This window comes from Filicampus tigris, chromosome 15 (genome assembly GCF_054856515.1).
Source record: "Filicampus tigris isolate MCC_2025a chromosome 15, RoL_Ftig_1.0, whole genome shotgun sequence".
In the NCBI taxonomy this organism is placed as follows: Eukaryota; Metazoa; Chordata; class Actinopteri; order Syngnathiformes; family Syngnathidae; genus Filicampus; species Filicampus tigris.
In genome coordinates this window covers 19268722-19291061 of record NC_141231.1, presented here as the reverse complement: position 1 = coordinate 19291061, position 22340 = coordinate 19268722, and the positions used below count along the sequence as shown (strand labels likewise).

Below are 22340 nucleotides of genomic sequence, written 5' to 3'. Positions count from 1 at the left end.
AGGGCGTGCATCGACACGAACATCCGCCTGCGTGCATTGCGGCGCTTTTGCACCAGGGAAGCCTTTTCAGTCTATTTTTGTGTGTGTGCGCAGCCCGAGGCCAAGCAGCTGCTTACATTCTGTCAACACAATACAAATCCAATTGGCTCGCTGCGCCGCCATTAGCTGTGATGTCATCCCACTATTCAGCAAAGCGCGGTTCACCTGCAGCCATTTGCCATGACGGTCAGAGGACAAACACAAACGGGGTTTCGATCTCTGCGTCTTCACGGGAAAAAAACCCATCATACTTGAAACGTCAAACATTTGCCACGTTCTTTTCTACTATTATGCTCATTTCCCAAAATGTGTGATTCCCTAAAATGGGCTTTTCAAGAACGTGAAAATTCAGCCCCCAAAACCAGTTTGACTTTGCAACATGAAATCTGGTAGACGTGTCTATCAGGAGTCCACCCACCAAAAAGTCTCAAGTTGCCATGCCGGAAGAGACACAGGAAGTCTGCCAATCCATTTTGTCATTTGTCAGTCTTTCAAAAATGCCTTGAAAATTCAACCCCCAAAGCCAGTTTGACTTGGCAACACGCAATTTGGTACAGCCATCTCTGATGGGTAGACGCATAAAACAAGTCTCAAGTCACGCACGATTGGTGTGAAGTTGCCCTTTTAGGCTCAACTGGGTCATTTCATTTCTCAGAACCTTCAGTGACAATTGCCTCGCTCAGATTTTGTCCAATCGCTACCAAATTAGAAGCACAACCTACACAAACGGAGGTGTGGACTTTGTTCTAGCTTAACTCTTAAAAATAATCACCTAATGCCCATTCGCGCTTGCCAATCACCCGCTTTTAGCCAGTGTTTGGAGGGCCATCCATAATCGGCCAAGTTATTCGTTAGGGCTGCACTTTTTATAAAGTGACACTCGATAGTTCACTAGGTAAAAATCTCTACGAGGGAATGAGTGAGCTATTTCCAACAGAGACGGGCCGTGCCGTCACAAAAGTGACAGATGAGGGATGACTGGTGAAGGATAAATGCCAACTTGATGACGTGCGTGTGCGTGAGCATGTGTGCACTGCGGGCACGTCACAAAGCATCACGTCGCGTCTCGGCCGCGGTGTTTGCTGGCATGTTGTCGGCGTCCGTTGGCGAATCTGACTAAAAAAATAAAAAAAATCAAAGCTTCACAGGAGACATTGTGAAAATGTGGCTGTGGGAAAGTTATGATTTTAACTGGATTGTGGTGTAACTGTGCGGCTGATTTGCATAATCCCGCGTTTACACATTGTGACAATAAACAAGAGCAGCCCAAATTGCTCATTTCAGGCAAATTTGCTTATCAGCCGCAGGCGGCTACAAGAGACCTTCTCACAGTGCTAACCGCATTAGCCGCAAAATCAGATTCAACGCTTCACATCTGCTCTCGTTGCTGTCAATCAATTTGTATTGCAGTTTGCAGTCTGGATCGGTGACGGAAGCCTGTTTAAAATCAGCAGAGGCAAGCGAAGGGCCGGCCTTTTGGCGGGTACTATTCCCCCCCGGGGAAAAAAAAAGGCGGATGACGGAAGGGTAACCACGCTGCTCAATTTTTAGTAAAATGCCCAGCTCTGCAAATTTGTATTTATTATATGACAATAGTAAGGGGAAAAATGCAAACACACAAATAAAAAACTCTTTACAAAGTTTTTGAAAGAAAACAGAGCAGTGTTGTTTATTTTGTCAAAGGCATGTTTAAGTGATTGAAAAATCAAGTGTCACTTTTAAGCATAAGGCCTTCATTTAGGGAGCATATGACTATTGAAGGATCAACAAAATGTGTCTAATTTTGCCTGTAAACTCACGTATGACTTTGGAATCTTACAATCTTACTCCTCATTCGCTTTGGTCCACTTAATAAACAAAAGAGAGAGAAAGAGAGAAAAAAAAAAAATCAATAACTCCAAAACACAGCAGTAAAATGAGGCATGAGCTTGCCATTTATTCTTAGTGAGGACGTTAACGTGGTTAACTATGTTTTTTTTTTGTTGGTTTTTTTTTGCTGTTGTGGCTTTTTAAAAAATATTTTTTAATAAACTCTCTTGACGGTCGTGTGTGTGTGTGTGTGTTGTCAAGAGAGAACACTATGCATATACATACACTTTCTTATTGGCAAGTAGATGTTATTTTTTTTTACGTTTTAAGTACATTCTGTTCATGTACAATATACACCTTCAAAAATAGACTTTTGTTTTTTCTTTTTCCCCGCCGTCAAAGGGTCACGTACAAGTGTGAAAGAGCGGCGCGGAAGGCACGTCCATGAGTTGACGCGTGGTGTCACGGTGAATGCGGACGGAGCCCGGCACGGCCGCTCGAGAGGAAGCGCCGCCACTTCCTGTTCTCGGCTGCGCGGCGCCGTGAGGAAATCTCCGGGCCACGTTTGAAATGAGCGGATGACGACACGGACGAGAAGACCGATAGCGCTCGCTGGCCGAGTGCGACCAAACCTGCAGCCCCCCTCGTAGAGGATAACCTTCATCCCGCTTGAGAACCACATACCGCGGTACGCACTAGTGAGACAATTTAGCGCACTGGAACAACTCTTGTTATTGAACCTTTTGCCTATTCAGTTTGTGGTAAAAGATTCTCTATGAAGGGACATTTAAGAACACACACTGGCGAGAAGCCTTTTGATTGCTCAGTTTGTGGTAAAAGTATTGTTTTGGTGTCAAGGAACTATGTCGTGGCGAGCTGAGAAGCTTCATTAAGACAAGAATAGTGCTTTGCTGCCATCTTGGTGGCAAGGAAGTACCTTGAAGTTAGTCTAAAGGATTCATTTAGACAAAAGCAATGCTTTGCTGCCATCGTGTGGCGAGGAACTATGTTAGCAAGCTTGAGTTAGACAAAAGTATTGCTTCCAGCACCATCTTTGGGCATCCCGGTGGCAAAGAACTATTCGGAAGTGAGTTGAGGAGCTTCATTTAGACAGAAAAGTGGTGTATTGCTATGTTAGAGGCAATTATAATCTTTATTGGGAGCCTCAATTACTCTTGGATGACATCAAGTAGTTGAATTTGATGACCCTAATAGAGCGAGTTGTCAACTAGTGCAGTTTTGCCTCACTAGTAGTGGTAGTTGTCCAACTAGAACACCAACATCGTTCTACAAGTGAGGACAAAGTGTACGAGTACACGGACCTCCAGCTGGATATCAAATTAATGCTCAAACCAATTGATGGGCAGCTGTTAGAGCAATGAAAAAAAATCAGTACATTAGTACACCGAGCAGGGAGCGCTAGTAGAACGACTGTGTCTTATTGGTAAGGCGTTTTCTACTACTGCATGACATTTCAGAACATTCGTAGTCAAGTGAGGCAAAAACGTCCAGGAGGCTACTAGTGCATGACACAAACTAGTTGGGTCTCGTACTGTTACTAATGCAGTACAGTTTTTTTTTTTACTAGTCGGGTTTCCATTGTGACTGAGTAGGTCAAAAGTGGCACTAGTCGAGGAAACAGTGTCATTTGTTGGATATCATTGAGGATAAATCAGCCCTGCAAAGTGCACCCCCCTCACAATTTGAAGTACAAGTAAATTCAGTCATGGAATGAATTCAAGGGACCACTTGTTTTTGGTTTCGTGTGAAACGCTCTTGTAACACCACCAAGTTCCTCAAAGAGGCAACAGTGAGCCATTGCATCAAATGTCTTCTTTTTTTTTGTGCTTCTCTATTAGTGTTTCAAGTGTGCACAATAGTGTTGCAATGCTGCACATTTTCCTCGGTGGGGTTAGTGTTAGGCTTGTGGCTAGAGGAGTTAGGGGACTCTTGAGCTGAATGCTAAGCTAAAGCAAGCTACGCTAAGCCATCGGGCAGCGATATCGGGCTTCTCGTCATTTTTGGCGCCTTCTAGGCGGCGGCGGTAACGGTACGCGCAAGGCATTTAATTGTGTAGTACGTATATTTGAAACAAGAAAGACAACATACATTAGTCCTAAAAGGTTTGTCATATTGCTTTGGGATGAAAGTTCAGGATGAGCCTAAAGTGCAGGTGAACTTAATTTGACCTTCGGTAAACTTTTAAAATGCACACGTCCAAATGTTTCAGTACTTTTTGCACCACTCGCTGCTCTCAAAAGTCACAACTGGTATCCTGAAATTTCCTTCCAAAGCTCGACAGCCCCAAAAGGTTGCGACTGGCGGGTAATATGCACTTGAAAAATGAACGTTTCAGCGACATTCCTGGCGGGACGACGGACGGCCGCGGCCAATCGGACGAGGCTCGCAAAACGCCGCGTGAATGGACATTCGGCGGAGGCGGCGCGAACGCGAGGGGACACGGGTTTTGTCAAGGCAGTTGTGGCGAGGTGAACAGTCCAATCGTCAGAATGTCTGACGTTTGGCACACAACTTTCTCTGTTGACTATTAACAATCGACAAGTTTTGCTTCAGCTAAAAAAAAAAAAAAAAACAAGAGAAGAAAGTGGGGGTTGGCTTCGATTCAACACAAAGTGGCCTGGTTTGGTAGGTGGGAATTTGGCGCCGCTCGGTGGCCGGCGTGAGCATCACAGTGGTTGGCCAAAAAGCTCTCTCATCCCCCACTCTCTTTTTCTTTGTTTTTGTTGTACTGTGGTGGCGACGTCCCGTTGTCGGCTGAGGCTGGCGAAGAAACGATCAGGCGTCGGGGTCCTGCAGGAGAAGAGGCTCACTTTGCCTTTGTCTGGATAACCTCTCCTGTGAAACGGCGCCGTGCTCCGGACTCACGTGGAATGGAGGCGGATCTCATCTGAAGCTTTTCTGCTGCTGCTGCATCAGGCCGACATTCTCGTACACTCGCGAGTCGTCCTCACGCATCCTGACACACAAAACGCCCGAGGAGACGCCCATCAGCAAGCAGCCGGGAGGAGCAAGGCGCAGAAGGCAGCCGCGCTTACTCTGTGCAGGTGGGCGTGGGCAGCGGCGTGCACGGAGGAAGCGGACTCTGCTCGCCGCCCGTTAGGTCCGACAGAGAATACTTGATGTTGGTGTACTCGCGTCCTTTGATCTTACTTTTCTGGAAAACCAAAAAATATGAAGAAAATAAACACCTGGCGCCTGTAGAACAAAAGCAGAACTCTTGATCACACGCTCTACAAACACGACATTCGGTACACGCTTGGATTTTGTCTTTTTTTTTTTTACTACATTTATAATATGTATTGCAGCATGTACACAGGAGGATTGTCTTTTTTTTTTTTTTTTAACTACATTTATAATATGTATTGCAGCATGTACACAGGAGGATAATTTGTATGATGTAGGTAGGCATTTGCATGAATAGTAGTGTCTGAAGTAGTACATAAACTATACTGCACTATATCAGTCAGTGTAGTATTGTTTAATAAGAGGATTATGAGTAGTGGTATGTGCAGTACTAGTAGTAGTAATAGTATGTTTAGTAGTGTACATATCAGAATGAGTAAGTGTAGTAGTTTGTGTATTCGTGTTTTTTTCTTTCTTTCCATTTTTCTTATTCTTACATGAATGGTGTTTCTGCGTGACAGACATCATATAAATGTGAAGATTTAAAACAATTTCCAAAAATGCAGATGCGTGTTTTTCACGGGACAGCGACGATATCGAATTGTTATTATGTACGGCACATTGTTGCAGCTGCAGTTGTTGCTGAAAGTGATTTACGAGTAAAGTCGAGTTGAGGTGAATTGGGGAACACAAGCTGCATTTTGAAACTCTGTCTCGAGGGCGCCAGTGAGTCTGCTATGTGTCACATAGTAGAAGAAGAATGAAGGAGAAGGCGGGACCTGCTCCTCCACGATGCGCCTCTGCAGCGTTTCGATGTAGTGTTGCACAGCCATGTAGATGAAGCGGTACTGAGCCTCCGTCTGAACCATTCCGGAGCGCTGAGAACGGACCATCTGGATGCTCTTGGGAACGTCGATGTCGCAGTCCACACCTGGAACAGGCGCGCGCGCACAAACGTCACACGTGCACACACACTCACACACAAACGTGTCACGCACACCTTTTTCTCTGATCACATCGATGAGGATGTCGATGACGATGAAGGTTCCCGTCCGTCCGATCCCTGCACTGCCGACACAAGTGTGGCGGTTTAGCATGCTTGCCTGGGAGTGAGCGGCGCCGCCGACGCGAACAAATACGTACCTGCAGTGTACGGCGATGGGTCCGGCGTCCAGGATGCTCTCCTGCTTGAGGTTGACCTCCTCCAAGAAGTCCAAAACTCCGCCAGGATCCGTGGGGACGCCGTGGTCGGGCCAGGCCCTGAAGTGGTACTGCCAAACCGTGCGCTCCGTGTTGCCCTGCAGCAAAAATAAATAAATAAATTAAAAAAATTAAAAAAGGTCATCCTTTCAGTTTGAAAGGTTAAAAGAAGAGAAAACAGAAGACGAATGAAAAAAAGTTACCTGTCCTACTTTGGAGAGCTTGAGTTCTCTGAGGATGTAGTCGTGCGCTGCTGTCTCTCGGACGTTGCGAACACGCATGGCGCCGTATTCCTTCAGAGCCGACACGTCGGGCCAGTACTTCACACATTTACTCTGACAACACACAAGCAAGCGCAGCAAAAATGCTCAAACTGGAGGACAGGGAAAATGGAAAAAGTACAAATGAGGAAGAAATCATCATTTCAAAGTCAAATAAAGTAGCATTTTAAAAAGTCATTTTAAATTTTAAAAAAAGGATGGATAAAAAGTGAAAGAATTCTAATCGGGAAAAAACATTACGCTAAAAATAAAAATCTTCAAGTTGTAAGTTCTATAAAAATACTAATAGTAAAGATAAGTAAAAACACAGAACATGAAATGAAATACTAAATATCTAATGTAATTATGGTAGAAAGTTCAACTATGAATTTGAGCTTTGAAAATCAAAAATTCTATTAGACTAAAAATTCAAATAAAAAGTAATGATGCAAAGTGCAGATATGAGGGAACAAGAACAATAATAGCAAAACAATTATTTTCAGAATGCCGTGTTTCAATGAGTGGGCCTGCTGGGAACATATTCTTGGAAAAAAATATGTTTGGGTTGAAAAAAAAAAAAAAAAAAAAAAAAAGTTTCAATTCCAAAAATCACGCACATATGTGGCGGTGATGCACAAAGTGTTGTAAGATCAAAAGCCCAGCTGGGCTGCACTTCACCTTCCCTCTTTCCACCTCCTTGGTGGTCATGACGATGACTCGCGAGTTCTCCTGGAACACCATCCTCCAAAAGTCGCTGATGGTGTTCTGCAGGCAGCCCTGCGTGGCGATGTACGACTTCCTCAGCCTGGCGCTGTTGCACTTGTTGTCCTGCTCGGGCTGAACGCGACACGGCCACAAAAGTCAGCGACGGCAACGTGAGCGGCGGCAACGTGAGCGAGGAGGAAGAGGGGCCGTTTACCAGGCTAGGGGATACTACCATGATGATGTTGGCGTTGATGTAGTCGGAGCCCGCCTCGTTGGGGTCCCCGTCGGTAAGGACCACCCGCGTGTGGTCGACTGCGCGCAGGGAACAAAATGGAAGGTCAGGAGTCGTCTTGGGCGCCGATCGGGCGAAATCGCCATTAGTCCCAAATTAATCACACCTTTAATATATTTTCTAAATGCACAGTAACAAATATTTTTTTTCTCCAAAAGATTTTCAGACTCTTGTTAATTAACAAACGTGGACAAATATGTTTTCCTAGTATAAATACGGTTGTATCTTTTAGTTCATTGATACAATATTTTTATCGACATTACTAGTTATTGGAAGTTACAAAGACTCCACTATACTTTTAAAAAGAGTGTAAACCAATAAATCAGATTTGGGTTGAGGTCATTTTTCTGCCACTAGGTGGCATTAGCATTTCGGCATTTTGGGTGTTGGTGATAGGTACAGGACATTTTTATTTTGTAAATATGAGCAAGTTAACTGGCGGACCCCTGCCCATTTTGTTCATTGTAAATTACAACTCGTCATCAGTGAGACAGCGTTCCTGAGAACCAGACAGAAATAACACGAGCTATCTCCATGAGATGCTGGATAAAATGTGCCTCAAGTTTATCTCCAAATACAAGACATTGTATTTAATGCTATTTTAAGGCCTTCATTTTCACAAAATCCATTGAATGACTTTCAATGCTTGTTAAGTTAATGACCCACGTAAACTGTATACTACCTCCACCACCGCTACAACCGCCCCCCTCCATCCCCGCTGGCCCCCACCACACCACAACCAAATCTGCTACTTTCACCTTTGTATTTTCTGTCAGTGTGGATGCTGCCTCAAATGGGTCAGAGTTGGTACTACAACACACACGTGTGTGTGTGTGTGTGTGTGTGTGTGTGTGTGTGTGTGTGCGCGCGCGCGCGCTCTCTCGGCCCACTAAATCGAAGCCGGCGTCCGTGATTCTTACTCACAAGGCAGAATGTTCTTGTATCGGTTCTTATTCTTGTTCTCAGCCCTCTGGCCCTCTTTGCGGCTGTACAGCAGCTTGCACTCCTGCTGCTGTAAGGTCTGCGTGGAAGCAAAACCATTTGGGGGTCTTTAGACATTTGCAGAAAATACACAAAATGCTGAGAGATGAGGGATGAAACTAAGTGACAGCCTCACCTCAAACTCCTCCCAGAAGCCTTGCTTGACTTTGTCCGTGGCCTCCGCCAGCTTGCTCAGCTCCCGTACTCGACTTTCGATTTCAGCTGCGTTGATGCGAGTGGTGTTGAGGGGCTGCGGAAAGGGGCAGAAAAGCCAGAAAGGACAAAGAACATGCTAATACAAGGAACTTCAATGGAGAGCAAGGATATGGGATGAATACTCAAATGGCCTTTTTTTTTTTTTAATAAACAAAGCTACCTGCTTGAGCTGCAACACTGTGCCAAGGGTCTCCACCATGGGATTCTTCTTGTAGTGCTCCACCAGGTCTGTGAGGGAGTCAAACTTCTCCCCGCCGCCCACGTCATACTTCAGGTCGTGCTGGAAAAGGACAACGCAAAGTCAAACTTCAGCCACGTCCAGTATAGTACATAATATTTTTTATGATGAATTTTGAGACAGGAAATTAGTTACTAACTAAAAATAAAGTCAAAATGAAAATGTACAAATTGAAATAAAATGCAAAAATATTCATTAAAAGACTGCTATAAAACAGTCACATATTCTGCCTGCATTATATATCTTTGTCGCTGTAAGTATTAAAGTGGCAAAAAAGACACTGACTAGCTGCCTCCGGGCCGTGGCGTTTTTTTTTGTGGAGATTGGGGGGTGGGGCGAGGCTCACCTGGCATCGAATCATGACGTGCGTGACTTTGGGCTTGCTGTCGCTGCTGTCCGTCTTATCGTCTCCCGTGCGCACCGACAGCACGAAGTCTCCGGGGTGGCTCTGGCTCTCGCGCACCAGGAAGCTACCGTTCTTGCCTTTCTCCGTCAGAAGCTTCTCCGCCTCGCGGCCTGACAGGTGCCCGTGGAACCATCTGCCAGGACGCAACGCCAACAACGGCACTGTTACGCACGTCAAAGTTAAAGCAGATGCTTGCAAACGTTTTTTGATAGAACTACAGAAATCAAAGAATATTTATTGATGAGGGGCTGAAATTACGAGGATTCGGACAACTTTAAAATAAACAAGATCTCTAAATGATTCATGGATTATCAATATTATGGATTAATTTGATAATTGATTAGTTGTCAATTAAAAGTTGCCCCTCTAGTGACAAAAAAAAATGACACACACACTATCCCCTTCGTCACTGAAGTTGAGAATGTTTTTCTGTTAAGAACCAGGGCGGAGTGAGGATGTTGTGGCAAGGCGAGCGGCTGACACTACCGCAAGTCAAGAGTGTGAAGAAAAAAGTGTTAGAAAAGCAAGACTTGTATCACTGGTACTGGTGGCGCCAATACTTTCATCACCAAGCCGCCAAACTCAGATATACTTGAAAAGGATTTGTGCAGGTGGCTCATGCAGTGGACACCTTAGCCAAATAGACAACAGTGAATAAATCTTTTGCCTGTATAGTTAAGGTTTTATGATGGCTTATCATTGATGAAAAACTACCATCTTTATAAAAGGCACATAATTTAATGATGTACCCAATGAAGAGCCGAAAGGATAACAACAACAACAACAACCTAATGAAGCATCCAGTTGGTAGTTGACGGTCAAAACGCATATTGGCGGTCTCGCGGTGGTCTCACCTCTCCGATGTCGGGTCGGCGCAGTTGAGAGGATACTTGAGCTCGATGACGTCACCGTTCTTCTCCTTGAGCTGCCCGTGGTGCTCCATGTAGTACTGCACCAGCTCAGCCAGTGTGGCAAACTTCTCGCCTCCGTACAGGTCGTAATAGTCTCCCGTGTTCTGGATCTTGATGTGGGTGACGGCGCCATTCCGCCTATGTGGGGAGCACATTTGTTTAGGGTGGGCAAATACAGATAGCAGGATATCGGTGCAGGGCCGATACCAGCCTGATTTCAACCTATCGAGTTCTCCTAAAGGCTGCCAATACAAGCACTGATACCAGTCACTGGCACCCTTTTGTGGACCTTCTACTGTCAGCCCTAGTTTAGACAAAAAATATAATATATATTAGGGCTGTCAATTTAGCGCATTTTTGAAGTTAATCCTACGCCCTTTTAACGCCGCCAATTTTTTTGATCGCGTGTTTAAGGTTTCCACAGCAACCAGCGGCTGCATTGAGAAAAGATGCTGGTCACCATGATCTATACGTGTATATTTAAAAAAAAAGCTTTAGAGTGCATGTATATTTAAAGAAAAAGCTTTAGAGTAGAGGAGGCGTTCCATCTGCTTCAAAATATTGACGATGAAGATGAATTTCTCAGCTGACACATGCACGGCTGAGTGCCCCTGCCCCGCGGTGATATTCGCGACGGTATTGTAATGCTTAAAAGTTGTTCTTCCTTATCTTTGGAGGGCGTAGTATGGCGGGTTACAATATAGGTTAGACTTTCTGTATTTATTCTGCCGTCTTCCTTGGTAAAGACAACCGACACGGCAGGACAGTGTTTTGTTGAGTCTTGTGAGTCAGACGTGAACAGTCTCGCTCTAATTCACCTCTCTCTCTCTCTCGTTTCTTTTTCACGCCATACCAAACCAAATCAAAAAGGAATAAATACTTAAGCACAATATACATAAAGAAATATATACTCACAAAACAATATTGCAGCATTTTAGAAAAATAACAAATACAAAATATGCCGTTTGCTCCAAAGCAGCTGTATTTTATAACAGCAGGAACCATGCAGCGGATTGAGAGCCGCACGGGACAATCTCAGCTGTACACCACCTTTTTCCCATTCATCTATCTGACACAATTTACATTAAAATACACCCTCAACAGAATTTTAATAAACAAAATACCTTTATAAAACACTCGAGCAGCAAATAATAATCTTTGTGTGTGTTTTTGAAAGGGCTGAGGGGCTGTTTGTGTGAGTTGAATCCAATGCTTGTTTTTTCAATTGAAGCGGAAGTCAACCAAAATATTTTTTTTCAAGAATATGTTCTATGCAGGACCCCTAGTTGAAACAAGGCATTCTGATTAATATTGTGTTTGTGGAGTATGAGTCAAGCAGCAAAATCTAGCCATCTGAGGGGTCTGCCATTTTATCACTTCTGTCAACTGAAAATGACGTCACAGATGCCCTGAGGGCTCAAATAACGACGCAATGGCTCAGTTTAAGAAAACAGGTGAGCTGTGATTTGTTGTTACCAGAGCAACTGTGATGTCATTTTCAGTCAACAGACATGACAAAATCACCACCCCCAATGATGGCTAAAAACAGGTGGATTAACTCTTATTCCACAAATGCCATATTATCAGAATGATTTGTTTCAACTAGTGGGCTTGCACATATTCTGGAAAAAAATATCTTTGGGTTGACTTCCCTTTATTAAAGTATTTGCATAAGAAAATCAATCCTCTTATTCATGTTTTGGGTATTAAAATTCAAAAAAAAAATAATGGGACAGAAAAATCTAGGGATTTTTTTCTCCAATAAATAAAATATGCGATTAACTACAAGTTAACTATGAAAGAAATGCGATTAATCGCGATTACAAAATGTAATTGTTTGACAGCACTTATATATATATATATATCTTTGAGTGACCCAGTTACACACCTACTAACACAATATAGTGTCATTGGTCTGTGCGAGACCCTCACTCACCGCACTGACAGGGTGAAGTCTCCAGGGTTACTTTTGCTGGGTCTTGCCAAAAAGCTGCCATCCACACCACGAGTCAGCAGCAGGTTCTCCGCTTCCACGCCCGTGATGTTGGGGTGGAACCACCTGTAGAGACAAACACAAGTGTTACCAGCTGGAGGGGGGAGGGAGGGGGAGGTCCCACCACCACTGACAGCTATCAGTTAGGGGCGCATTCTGACCCCAATGACGCCCCTGTGATGGGAGAAGATTTCCCATTACACGGAGATGACTGAATTAGGTTTAATTTACGATGTCGTACACACAGTCAGGCTCTTTATGAAACGCCAGTATTACACTACCAGTGTTTATCCCAAGTCGTTTTGCAGCTTGCCTCGTTCAAGGGCGCTTTTCTTCTTGCACATAAAGGCGCTCACAGTGGCTCTGTGGTTAATGTTGCCACATAACACTGCCATCATGAGCCTCCCTTGGACTTGAGAGTAGGGAATATGAACGTCTCGCAAGCAATAAGGAAGGCCTTGTGTGTTATTATCGCACTGTTTATTTAGTGAGCGTGTGTGGGGGGGGCGACAAACATGAAGTCACCGGTGTAGGCTAACGTTACGTACCGCGGTCAGCTAACGGCACCCCCGCGCCCCCTTACACACAAACGTCGGGGACACTTGGAGGTTGTTTACCGACACGCTGCCCCTAAAACTGCTCGGGTGGGGTTAAGGTTAGATAGCTGTGCTGACGCCAACGGCGGACGTTGTTTTCCAGGGAAGCGCTTACCTCCGAGATGTCATTTTATTTATTTTTTTGTTCGCTCCTCACTTCCTTCCCCACTTGGCAGCTAGCAGTAGCTCTCCAGCAGCTAGGTGGCGAACCTTCGCGACCGTGTTCCCTACAGTCACCGAGAAAAGACGTTCATCGGCTCATATCCGGCCAACGCGCGTGCCGAAATCACGGCATCGATAAAAAATGTCTGAGCAAGCACGACATAAAAAGTGCTTTTAGGCCCGTCCCGGAGACTTCAGAACAAGTCGATTGTTGGACGTCACCAAACCTGCGACGAACCAAAGGGTACGTTGGATTTGTAATCTGGTGCGGCCGCTTAACTGTGTTACACCGCCCAATTGCGTTGAATCAACAACTCTCGATACAGCGGGGCATCGTGATGTCAAAATGAAAGACTACTCCCGAGTTCCCACTGTGCGCATGCGTAGAAAAGTTATTGTACTCTCCATCTACGGCAAAATTAAGAGTGTATTGTTGCTGAACTGATGGCGTAAGAGTATAAATATCAAAATAGCTAATATTTTACTTTTTCATGGCCAGGAAAAAGGTGGCTCTTTGTGGTATGGCGTTTATTGGTGTTTTATGTGGTGGCTGCAGGTTTACTCATCATATAGTATTCATCATATACTTTTGGTATCACAATGCAATATGTTTTATTAATCATTGCCAAAGACATATGTATTGACACATAAATATGTCTTTGGGATTGAATGAGTTAATCAATATTCATTTAACTCATTCACTGCCAAGGAGATTTGTCTTTTCAGAGTCCAGCCATTCAATCCCAGGAATTTTTTTATATATTTTTAAATATTTTTCAAACATTAAGGTAAATGAAGGTCTGAAAATGTCTGTCACTCATCTTTACAGAATCGTTGTAATTCAGCCACATTGAAGGGTTTTCGAGCATGAACCGCCTTTTTGAGGTCATGCCACAGCATCTCAATCAGGACTTTGACTTCTGCCATGCAGGCCATTTTTCCCCAGTCTCTTTCTTATGGTGGAGTCATGAACACTGATCTTAACTGAGGCAAGTGAGGTCTGCAGTTCTTTGGATGTTGTTGTGGGGTCTTTTGTAACCTCTTGGATGATTCGTCGCTGCGCTCTCGGGGTTCATTTGGTCGGTCGGCCACTCCTGGGAAGGTTTACCACTGTACCATGTTTTCGCCATTTGTGGATAATGGCTCTCACTGTGGTTGGCTGGAGTCCCAAAGCTTTAGAAATGGCTTTATAACCTTTACCAGACCATCCATCCATCCATCCATTATCTGTACCGCTTCTCCTCACAAGAGTCGCGGGGCGTGCTGGAGCCTATCCCAGCTGTCTTTGGGCAGTAGGCGGGGGACACCCTGAACTGGTTGCCAGCCAATCGCAGGGCACACAGAGACAAACATCCGCACTCACAATCACACCTAGGGCCAATTTTAGAGTATCCAATCAACTTACCATGCATGTTTTTGGAATGTGGGAGGAAACCGGAGTGCCCGGAGAAAACCCACGCAGGCACGGGGAGAACATGCAAACTCCACACAGGGAGGCCGGAGCCGGGATCGAACCCACGACCTCTGAACTGTGAGGCGGACGTGCTAACCAGTCGACCACCGTGCTGCCCCCTTTACCAGACCAATAGCTCTCAATTACTTTCGTTCTCATTCGTTCCTGAATTTCTTTTGATTTCGGCATGATGTCGAGCTTTTGAGGATCTTTTGGTCTACTTCACTTTGTCAGACAGGTCCTATTTAAGTGATTTCTTGATTGAGAACAGGTGTGGCAGTAATCAAGCCTGGGTGTGGCTAGAGAAATTGAACTCAGGTAAAGTATGATAAAGCACAGTTAAGTTATGTTTTAACAGGGGGTGCAAACATCTTTTCATCAAACACAAGGCCATATAGGTTTGGATTTTTTTTCTTCTTTAATTATAAAGATAAATTTGACATTTAAATTTATTTAAATTAAATGTGACAAATTGTGACAAACATACAAAAAAAAAAAGAAATCAAGATGGAGGCAAACACTTTTTCAACCCACTGTATTGTACAAAAAAAATATGTTGTCAAAATTTTGGAAGTTGTTCTTATGTTCATTGACATATTCAATAAAGTGTTCGGGTTGACTTCCCCTTTAAGAATGCCCTTTTTCTCTTGACTAAAATTTTTCGCCGTTATTCACGGTGCCTTATTTTTTTAAAGTTAATTTAACCTAGTCTTATACGTTTACTTGTTTTTATTTAATATTTTCTTCAGGGATGCTTTTATTGTTTGTCCTTCTCGTAAAGGTGTTGATATGAGAGTATATGCAGTTAGTGCATTTTAATGTATTTTCCGGTCCGCTTATTCATATTCTTTTTTTATTTTAAATGTGCACGTGTTCACCCTCAAGAAACACCTAAAGGCACCGTCATAAAAGACACCGCAACTAGGTTATGGCACTGGTGGTAATAGTGTCAAAATAAAACATAAATATAAACAATGATGCAACGCAATAAAACAACGCCATATGGAAGAAGAAAAGAGCGGTTAAATGAGTGGTGCTAGTGCATTGATTCAGTTTCTCTTGTTTTTAAAACCAATTCATGATTTTACTTTGTTCATTGAATCTTTCATTGTTCCACCCTTTGAAACGAAACGTGCTTTAAAAGTACGTGTGACAATACTATTGTATGGCTGTGGCTGTTTTACGTATCGCCTTTTCTCTAATATGACCCTCGCCGCTCGCCGTTTAAACCGTACGTGGCAATCACACGGCCGCCGCAGTTTGGCACTTTGGGCTTCTCCTCTCCGGCACTAACTCAGCCGCACGAAACTGCTCTCCAGCAGGGGAGATCGCGCTCCGAGGATCCCATTTACTTGCAATTATTTACTTTTGTTTCCCCCGTCCCCGCTTAAAGTCCACAAACAATGTTTACCACGTCGGAGCTGGTTGTCCTGCTGGCCGTCCTGTCCGCCACGGCGTCCGGCTACTTCGTTAGCATCGACGCCCAAGCAGACGAGTGTTTCTATGAGCGGGTCAACTCCGGCACCAAGATGGGGCTCATGTTCGAGGTCGCCGAGGGAGGCTTCCTGGATATTGACGTTGAGGTGAGACGCCCAAACGAGCCAGCGAGCTGGCAGCGAAGCAACATTAATCTGCGGCGAAGGCCTGGCGGTGCTGTACTGTCCGATCAGCCGCCATCTGTTAGCATTAGCGGTGGTGCGGCTAACTCAACGCCGCTTACGCGAAACTTGTCTTTCAAGCTTCGATATCTCACCAAAGAGTCAGTTTAAATATTTTTTCAGTTGTTCATCGTTATCAGAGAAATACATCGGGTGTTTGAATGTTGGCCTTCGGTTTCGACGTGCTAGCGATCGTTTACCTATTTTATGATTTAGTTGTGTAATAATTTGTAATTAAAGGCCATCAAATAGTGAATTTTGCTTCTTTAAAGTGCACATGTGGGTGTTTGCTTCCATATGTTTTTTTTTCAATCAAATCTGGATACCATTCTTGTTGATGGAAAATACCGGATGTTTCCATATGTTTTTCTCAGGAACACTGATCAAGTTGAATTCGTGAAATACCCGGATGTTTCATCTTTATTGATAGCTAAATGATGATAATCCTAAAATTGATTCCAGGCTTGTTTAATAAATACTCTGTTTCCATATGTAGGAAGATTGCTTTACAGCCTTTTTTGAGCCAAGGCACATTTTTTTCCATTGGAAAAAAAAGAGGCACACTAACGGCAAAGATGTTTAAAAAGGAAACTGTAGTATATATTGGGAATATAAAGTCGTTCTCATCAAAGTGTCTTAAATAGGAATCAAACAAAAAGTCATTTTGAATTGGCCACATTTTAACTCACTCAGTGCGAAACCTGGGCTTGTTTGTATGTACACAGAGCTGGTATGCTTGCAGGAAAATAGAGACACACACCAAACACAGTACATTATTTGTGCATCATAATTATTCATTTAAAAAAATGTATTTTTTATACTGTTTAGGTGAAATTGGGTAATTTCCCAGGGCACACTAGATAATAAATAACTCACGGCATACCAGTGTGATACTGGTTAATGCCATTACGTCTTGCAATTGCGTTGAAATGTAGCCTGTAACACAAGGTCCCTCGGTTATGTGGTGTTTCAATCTGAACGCTAGGGGGCACTGTAAAAGTACATGCAGTATCTTAAAGCTAAGAAAATTCACGGAATAATTAAAGAGCATAGTCAGGTGGATGTACACATAGGATGCCAAAAGTGCTTTTTCTTATTATTGTTATGCTAAAAGCCTTTATGTTTATTTTTATTTTGTTTTATTAAGTAGGAGACGTAGAGTATTGCCAGTTTTGGTGCAACCCTAAATAAGTGCGAGGACACTGTATGTCGTCGCTTCTCAACCTGTAATTACTACATTCCGATCAGCCATTTTGTGACGCCGTTGACTTGGTGATACATAGCTACACTCATTCTCTAAATGCATGAATAGCAAATGACTCTTGAGCTGTAGTTGGGCACTTCCTGAAGATTACATTGAGCAGCTGTTAACTTTTACCCCAGCCAAGAGCCATCCAGACTGTTTTGCTGCATCAGCTTGGAGTTGGACATGTTGTTTTTCTCCGGTGTCAGTCATGCAAGCAGCCTCGTCCACCTGCCTGTCAGACCCATGCTGCACCATTACGTTGCTGTTTGCTGTCAAGCCACCACGCAAGGCCAGCTACTCATCTGCTGACATGGCCACCATCTGCTGACATGGCCACCATGCCTTAGAAGCATCATGTTACCAAAAGAGCACAAAAGGAATTAAAAGTCACAAATCGTGCGCCAGATGTAACGGGACACACACACACAGCAAAATTCCCAAAGTAGTCGAGGCCCCTCCTAAAAATGGCCTTGTAATTGCGTGTTAAAGTTACAGGACGGTGGTAAAGCACGTAAACGTGAGAGGACCATAAAGCATCAATACCATGCATTTACCATGTACACAGTCATGAATCCATGTCAAATAAACAAGTGTATTGTGGCGATTATGTTCAATTGTTAAACACAAACGCCTTCACTTGAGGCTCATCAATAGTAAGCGTACGAGCCCGAATAATGTGCTAGCACAAGTTAACGTGACATCACTCATGGGTGAAGAAAGTACGCACTGCACGTGTTGTTTTTGTCTGTGATTATTATGAACGGCGTCGCTGCTTCCAGATAACCGGTCCCGACGGCAAGCAGATCTACAAGGGCGACCGGGAGTCGAGCGGCAAGTACTCGGTGGCGGCGCACATGGACGGCACCTACAAGTTCTGCTTCAGCAACAAAATGTCCACTATGACGCCAAAGATTGTCATGTTCACCATCGACATCGGCGAGGCGCCCAAAGGCCAGGACATGGAGACGGAAGGTGACTGAGCCCCACTCTGCTTTGCAACCCAACCCCCACCACCCCGGCCCTCCAATTGCACCCCGTTCCCTTTCATGTTCCCTCATTGTGTGTTGTTTTTGTTTCACCATCTTGTGGACTCGTTCTCCCTCCTTTGCCTCCAGGCGGCGGCGGCGGCACTTGGGATGGTAGGCGGATAGAATGTGGACTTTTTGTGCACTCGCTAACCCAGTGATTTCCAACCAATGTGCCGCGGCACTTCACTGTTGTGCCAAAATGAATCCATTTTCACTTAATTGGTTAGACAAATGATCTTTTTTTTACTACAGACGGCATATCTTAGTTCATCAATGTCAGTGTCGTTTAATGAGTCATTTTATGAGAGTAGAATTTATTTTCCCAGGAAAATAAAACCGTAATATAATGATACTGAAGTCTTAACGTGTCATTAGCGGATACAGTTTTTGTATTATCCTAAGAAGTTGGAATTGCATGAGAATAAAGTTAAAAAAAAAAAAAATGAGAGAAAAATTTGGGGAGTAGGTGGAATTAACTACAACAGAAAAAAAATATATTGATCCCACAATGGGGATATTTGAAAGTCAGATTTTTACCATATTTTTTCTTATTTCAGGAGAATAAATTCATCTTGAATAAAGTTGTAGTGACAAAAAAACCTCTGGCAAAATCTAATTTTATGGGGGTATAAGGATGCTAAAGTTGTAAAATTTGGAGAACAAATGTAACTTAACAAAAACGAATCATTTTACTAGGTTTTTTGTATGTTAGGAAAATCATACCACAATATGAGAATAAAACTACAAAAGTTATTTTATTAAAATGGTTATATTCGGAGGGAAAAAAAATGGAGTATCGTTGATATATGAGAATGAAGTCAAATTTTACAATACTTTTTGGTTGCTATTTTAAGATAAAGCTTAATTTGATGATGAGTAAAATTAGAAAACATGCATGCAGCTAGAATATTACCAGGAATAAAGTGGTTATACTACGAGAAAAAAAATTGTATTTTACAGAACAGTTATCATTTAGTGAGATTTAGTTTCAAGGGAAGGGAAATCAAGGTAGAAATTTGAAGTCGGAAAAATAAGATAACCAGGAACAAAGTCATATTCTTCTCAAAGGTCGCATTTTAGTAGGGCTGCAACTAACGGTTGTCAATTACCGGTATCAATCTGTCGATTATTTTGTCAATTAATTGAGCAGTCACATTTTTAAAAAAATGTTTGAATTTCCATCCCTTTATTCAAAAACAGCACGTCAAATTGAGCGTGCAGAAAATCAAAGTTTAGTATAACACTTTGTGAAATTTTCCATTGGCAATCCTGTGTGATTTTTGGCATGTAAACCTTGTGCTTTGGCGCAATCAACATTGAGAAGTACCGTTACTGCTCTAACCAGAGTTGTTAAGCGCCACTAACAGTGCACGTTGCTGCGTGTGAGGAATTGGAGTGGTTTGACTCGTCACACTGTGAAAAGACTGCTTGAAAAAAATTCCGTCAGCCCCCACTAAGCCGGCCGGGAAGCTTTGATTGGCGCTTTGGATTCCAGAGGTTGACGCTCTTCTTGTTTCTGGGCGCTCGTAGACGGAAAGCGCTGTTGTGTGCATGTCGTATGTGCCGTTGTGTTGGGGAGTGGTGTTGTGACTGGTGTGTGTGTTGCTTTATTTTTATGGCAGCGCACCAAAACAAGCTGGAGGAGATGATCAACGAGCTGGCCGTGGCCATGACGGCGGTCAAGCATGAGCAGGAGTACATGGAGGTCCGCGAGAGGATACACAGAGCCAGTGAGTCCCCACAAAATAGAGGAAATAGCGCCCACTCAAAGAAACAAAATTTATGGAATCAGAATGAAGCGGATACACCCATCTCAGGGGGCTGCCATTTTGGCCTTAAACCGCCCTCTGCGGTTGACTGAAACTGACGTCAAAGCACCCTTGGGCTCGCACTGCGAACGTCACGAGACCAAGCGGTGAGCCGTGACCTTTGTAATAGGAAGAGCCGCAGTTTTAGGGCACTTCAACTCAGTTCAAGTGACTGAGGGAGTTGATAGATTTGCTCTCAAACTATTTTCAACACTTCAAATTGGTTAATAACGCATACAAATAACAGACAACGCTGGCGTCAGACCAGTCGCGACCTCCGCCGGACAGCAGCGATATGCTTAAAAAAAGGAACGCAGATCGACTGGGTTTACAAAAAGCATTAGGAGATACGTTTAAAAAAAAAAATTTGCGAATAGGATAATTTGTGAATGCCAAATGAATATGCGGAGCTCAACTGCACCGCAATGTTGATGCAAATTTTGTTAGCCTGTCTATGGTGTTTTATATTGTGTGTTAGCAATAAGCTAGCTAATTCTCACCCTCCAACTGGGGAGTGGCAAATAGCTTGAAGCTTCTTTTTTGAGAAATTATTCACTATCCGACCCCAGTGACACCTGGAAACTGATTTTAAAAAATGTCTTCCTTCTGCTTTTCCCCGTCCAGTCAACGACAACACAAACAGCCGAGTGGTGCTGTGGTCCTTCTTCGAGGCCCTCGTCCTGGTGGCCATGACGCTGGGACAGATTTACTACCTGAAGAGGTTTTTCGAAGTGCGGCGGGTGGTGTAGTGGTGCAGCGGCGTGAACCCTCGTCCTCCTCGAGACAATTCTTTACACTCTGCAAAGCAGACTGGCAGTTTTCACCACTTCCGATTTTCTTTGTTAGGTTGTACAAAGTGGCCGAAAGATTAAGGTGGAATTGTTTTTGGGGTTTGTTTTTTCTTTTGGGGGGGGGGTTGTTTTTTTTTATAACAGATTGTCTCCCCCGCCCCCTTCCACCAAGCAGTTTGATTAATTTACCAGTACTATTTTGTGACATCGACTGATCATTTTAAATCAGATGGTGGAAGTAAGAAAGGCAAGTTTTGACTCTTTTGGGGGTGGTATGTGGAGGTTTGATCTGATCGGTGGCTTCTTTAAGGGGGTTATAAAATGTCAAACGGTCCATTTGAATTGGCAATTTTTCTAGCAAATAGTTGAATCGAGGGGCATATTGACGGTGTTGTGGGGCGGGGGGTGGGCGTCAATCGTGATCTACTGACTGCTGTGTGCTTTTTGTGTCTGCTTACTATGTTGGGGGGGGATTTTAAATTATGCTATTGTATAAGAGTTTGGACTTGTTTTGTTGTTTTGGAGCATTTTCACTGAGACGCGATGTTTGGATGTCATTTTTGTTGCGCTCGATTCAACAACTTTTTTTTTTTGTTCGTCTTTTGACTCTTGTTAAACGTCCAAAGCCGCCGGGGGGCTCTTTACTTTGGCGGCTGCGTCCTGTGCGTCCCATCTCAACTGGAAATGCTCCCAAGTTTTTGTATTCCCCCGCAAAAAAAAAACAAAAAAAACTTGGGTGTTTGCTCAGGCAGGAAAACTCCTCTGCACTCAGTCTCCCCTTTTCAGACTACGACACTGATGCATCCATGTGTACAAATGTAAAATGGTTGTTGAAAACAAGCCCCAGGTTTCATAATAAATTCTAAACCATAACTGGCTGCAAATGTTTTAATACTGGAGAAAAAAACATGTCGATCATGACTTGCAAGTGTTGTTCCATAAATACACAAATCATCACATCTATAAACCAATCAGAATCACCTTTAATGGCCATGTATGTAACACATGAGGAGTTTGTCTTCGGTTGTATGGCACACTAGTATTACAGGAACAAGCAACTACGATAAACCAAATACATGACAAGTATACAGTCATTCCATACTAATGGAAATGTCATTCCATAATACTTAACCATCAGTTGTTCCTTAAAGTACCATTATATATTGATATTTGTTTTTGAATACCCAGATTTTTTTTCTTTTCATTTACCTGCCGTGGAAATTAGTTTAGGAAATAGTCGAAATCAGGTGGCTTCAATCCTGTTCCTCAGGTCCGCTGCTCTGCCAGTTTTCCATTTCCTGGCTGCAACACACCTGATTCAAATGATCAAGATCCTTAACCAATTTGTGTAGACCTTATCTGATCATTTGAATCAGATGTGTTGCAGCAAGGAGAGATCGAAAC

At 43.4% G+C, this 22340-nt stretch overlaps 2 protein-coding genes across 3 annotated transcripts; one reads left to right on the top strand and one right to left on the bottom strand.

Moving 5' to 3' along the window:
• Positions 1 to 1680: 1680 nt before the first annotated feature.
• Positions 1681 to 13282, bottom strand: ptpn11a (protein tyrosine phosphatase non-receptor type 11a). 2 transcript variants are annotated; one of them, XM_086053473.1, is made up of 16 exons: positions 12906 to 13282; positions 12138 to 12260; positions 10145 to 10339; positions 9231 to 9423; positions 8807 to 8926; positions 8567 to 8680; positions 8374 to 8470; positions 7390 to 7469; positions 7131 to 7289; positions 6396 to 6527; positions 6136 to 6290; positions 5993 to 6060; positions 5772 to 5923; positions 4905 to 5023; positions 4735 to 4825; positions 1681 to 4659 (listed from the first exon to the last, which is right to left on the bottom strand). In XM_086053473.1, the coding sequence occupies exons 1-15, from the start codon at positions 12917 to 12919 to the stop codon at positions 4753 to 4755; spliced, it is 1794 nt and encodes a 597-aa protein (XP_085909599.1). In that variant the 5' UTR covers positions 12920 to 13282; the 3' UTR covers positions 1681 to 4659; positions 4735 to 4752. The 2 variants fall into 2 exon arrangements, with proteins under 2 accessions (XP_085909599.1, XP_085909598.1); XM_086053472.1 differs by having other exon boundaries at positions 7372 to 7469; positions 12906 to 13280.
• Positions 13283 to 15620: 2338 nt separating this feature from the next.
• Positions 15621 to 21809, top strand: tmed2 (transmembrane p24 trafficking protein 2). Its single transcript, XM_086052798.1, has 4 exons — positions 15621 to 15988; positions 18089 to 18281; positions 19960 to 20067; positions 20770 to 21809. Exons 1-4 carry the CDS (start codon positions 15809 to 15811, stop codon positions 20892 to 20894), a joined length of 606 nt encoding a protein of 201 aa, XP_085908924.1. The 5' UTR covers positions 15621 to 15808; the 3' UTR covers positions 20895 to 21809.
• Positions 21810 to 22340: the final 531 nt, after the last annotated feature.

Bases quoted from the DNA above. Each gene is read 5' to 3' on its own strand.
- ptpn11a (XM_086053472.1), bottom strand. The intron at 9,424-10,144 runs GTGAGACCACCG...GCGTCCTGGCAG, and splicing joins GCCGACCCGACATCGGAGAG to ATGGTTCCACGGGCACCTGT. The intron at 5,924-5,992 runs GTGTGCGTGACA...CGCCTGTTCCAG, and splicing joins CGATGTGATCAGAGAAAAAG to GTGTGGACTGCGACATCGAC.
- tmed2 (XM_086052798.1), top strand. From the start codon at position 15,809: ATGTTTACCACGTCGGAGCTGGTTGTCCTGCTGGCCGTCCTGTCCGCC. The intron at 15,989-18,088 runs GTGAGACGCCCA...CGCTGCTTCCAG, and splicing joins TCCTGGATATTGACGTTGAG to ATAACCGGTCCCGACGGCAA. The intron at 18,282-19,959 runs GTGACTGAGCCC...TTTTTATGGCAG, and splicing joins CCAGGACATGGAGACGGAAG to CGCACCAAAACAAGCTGGAG.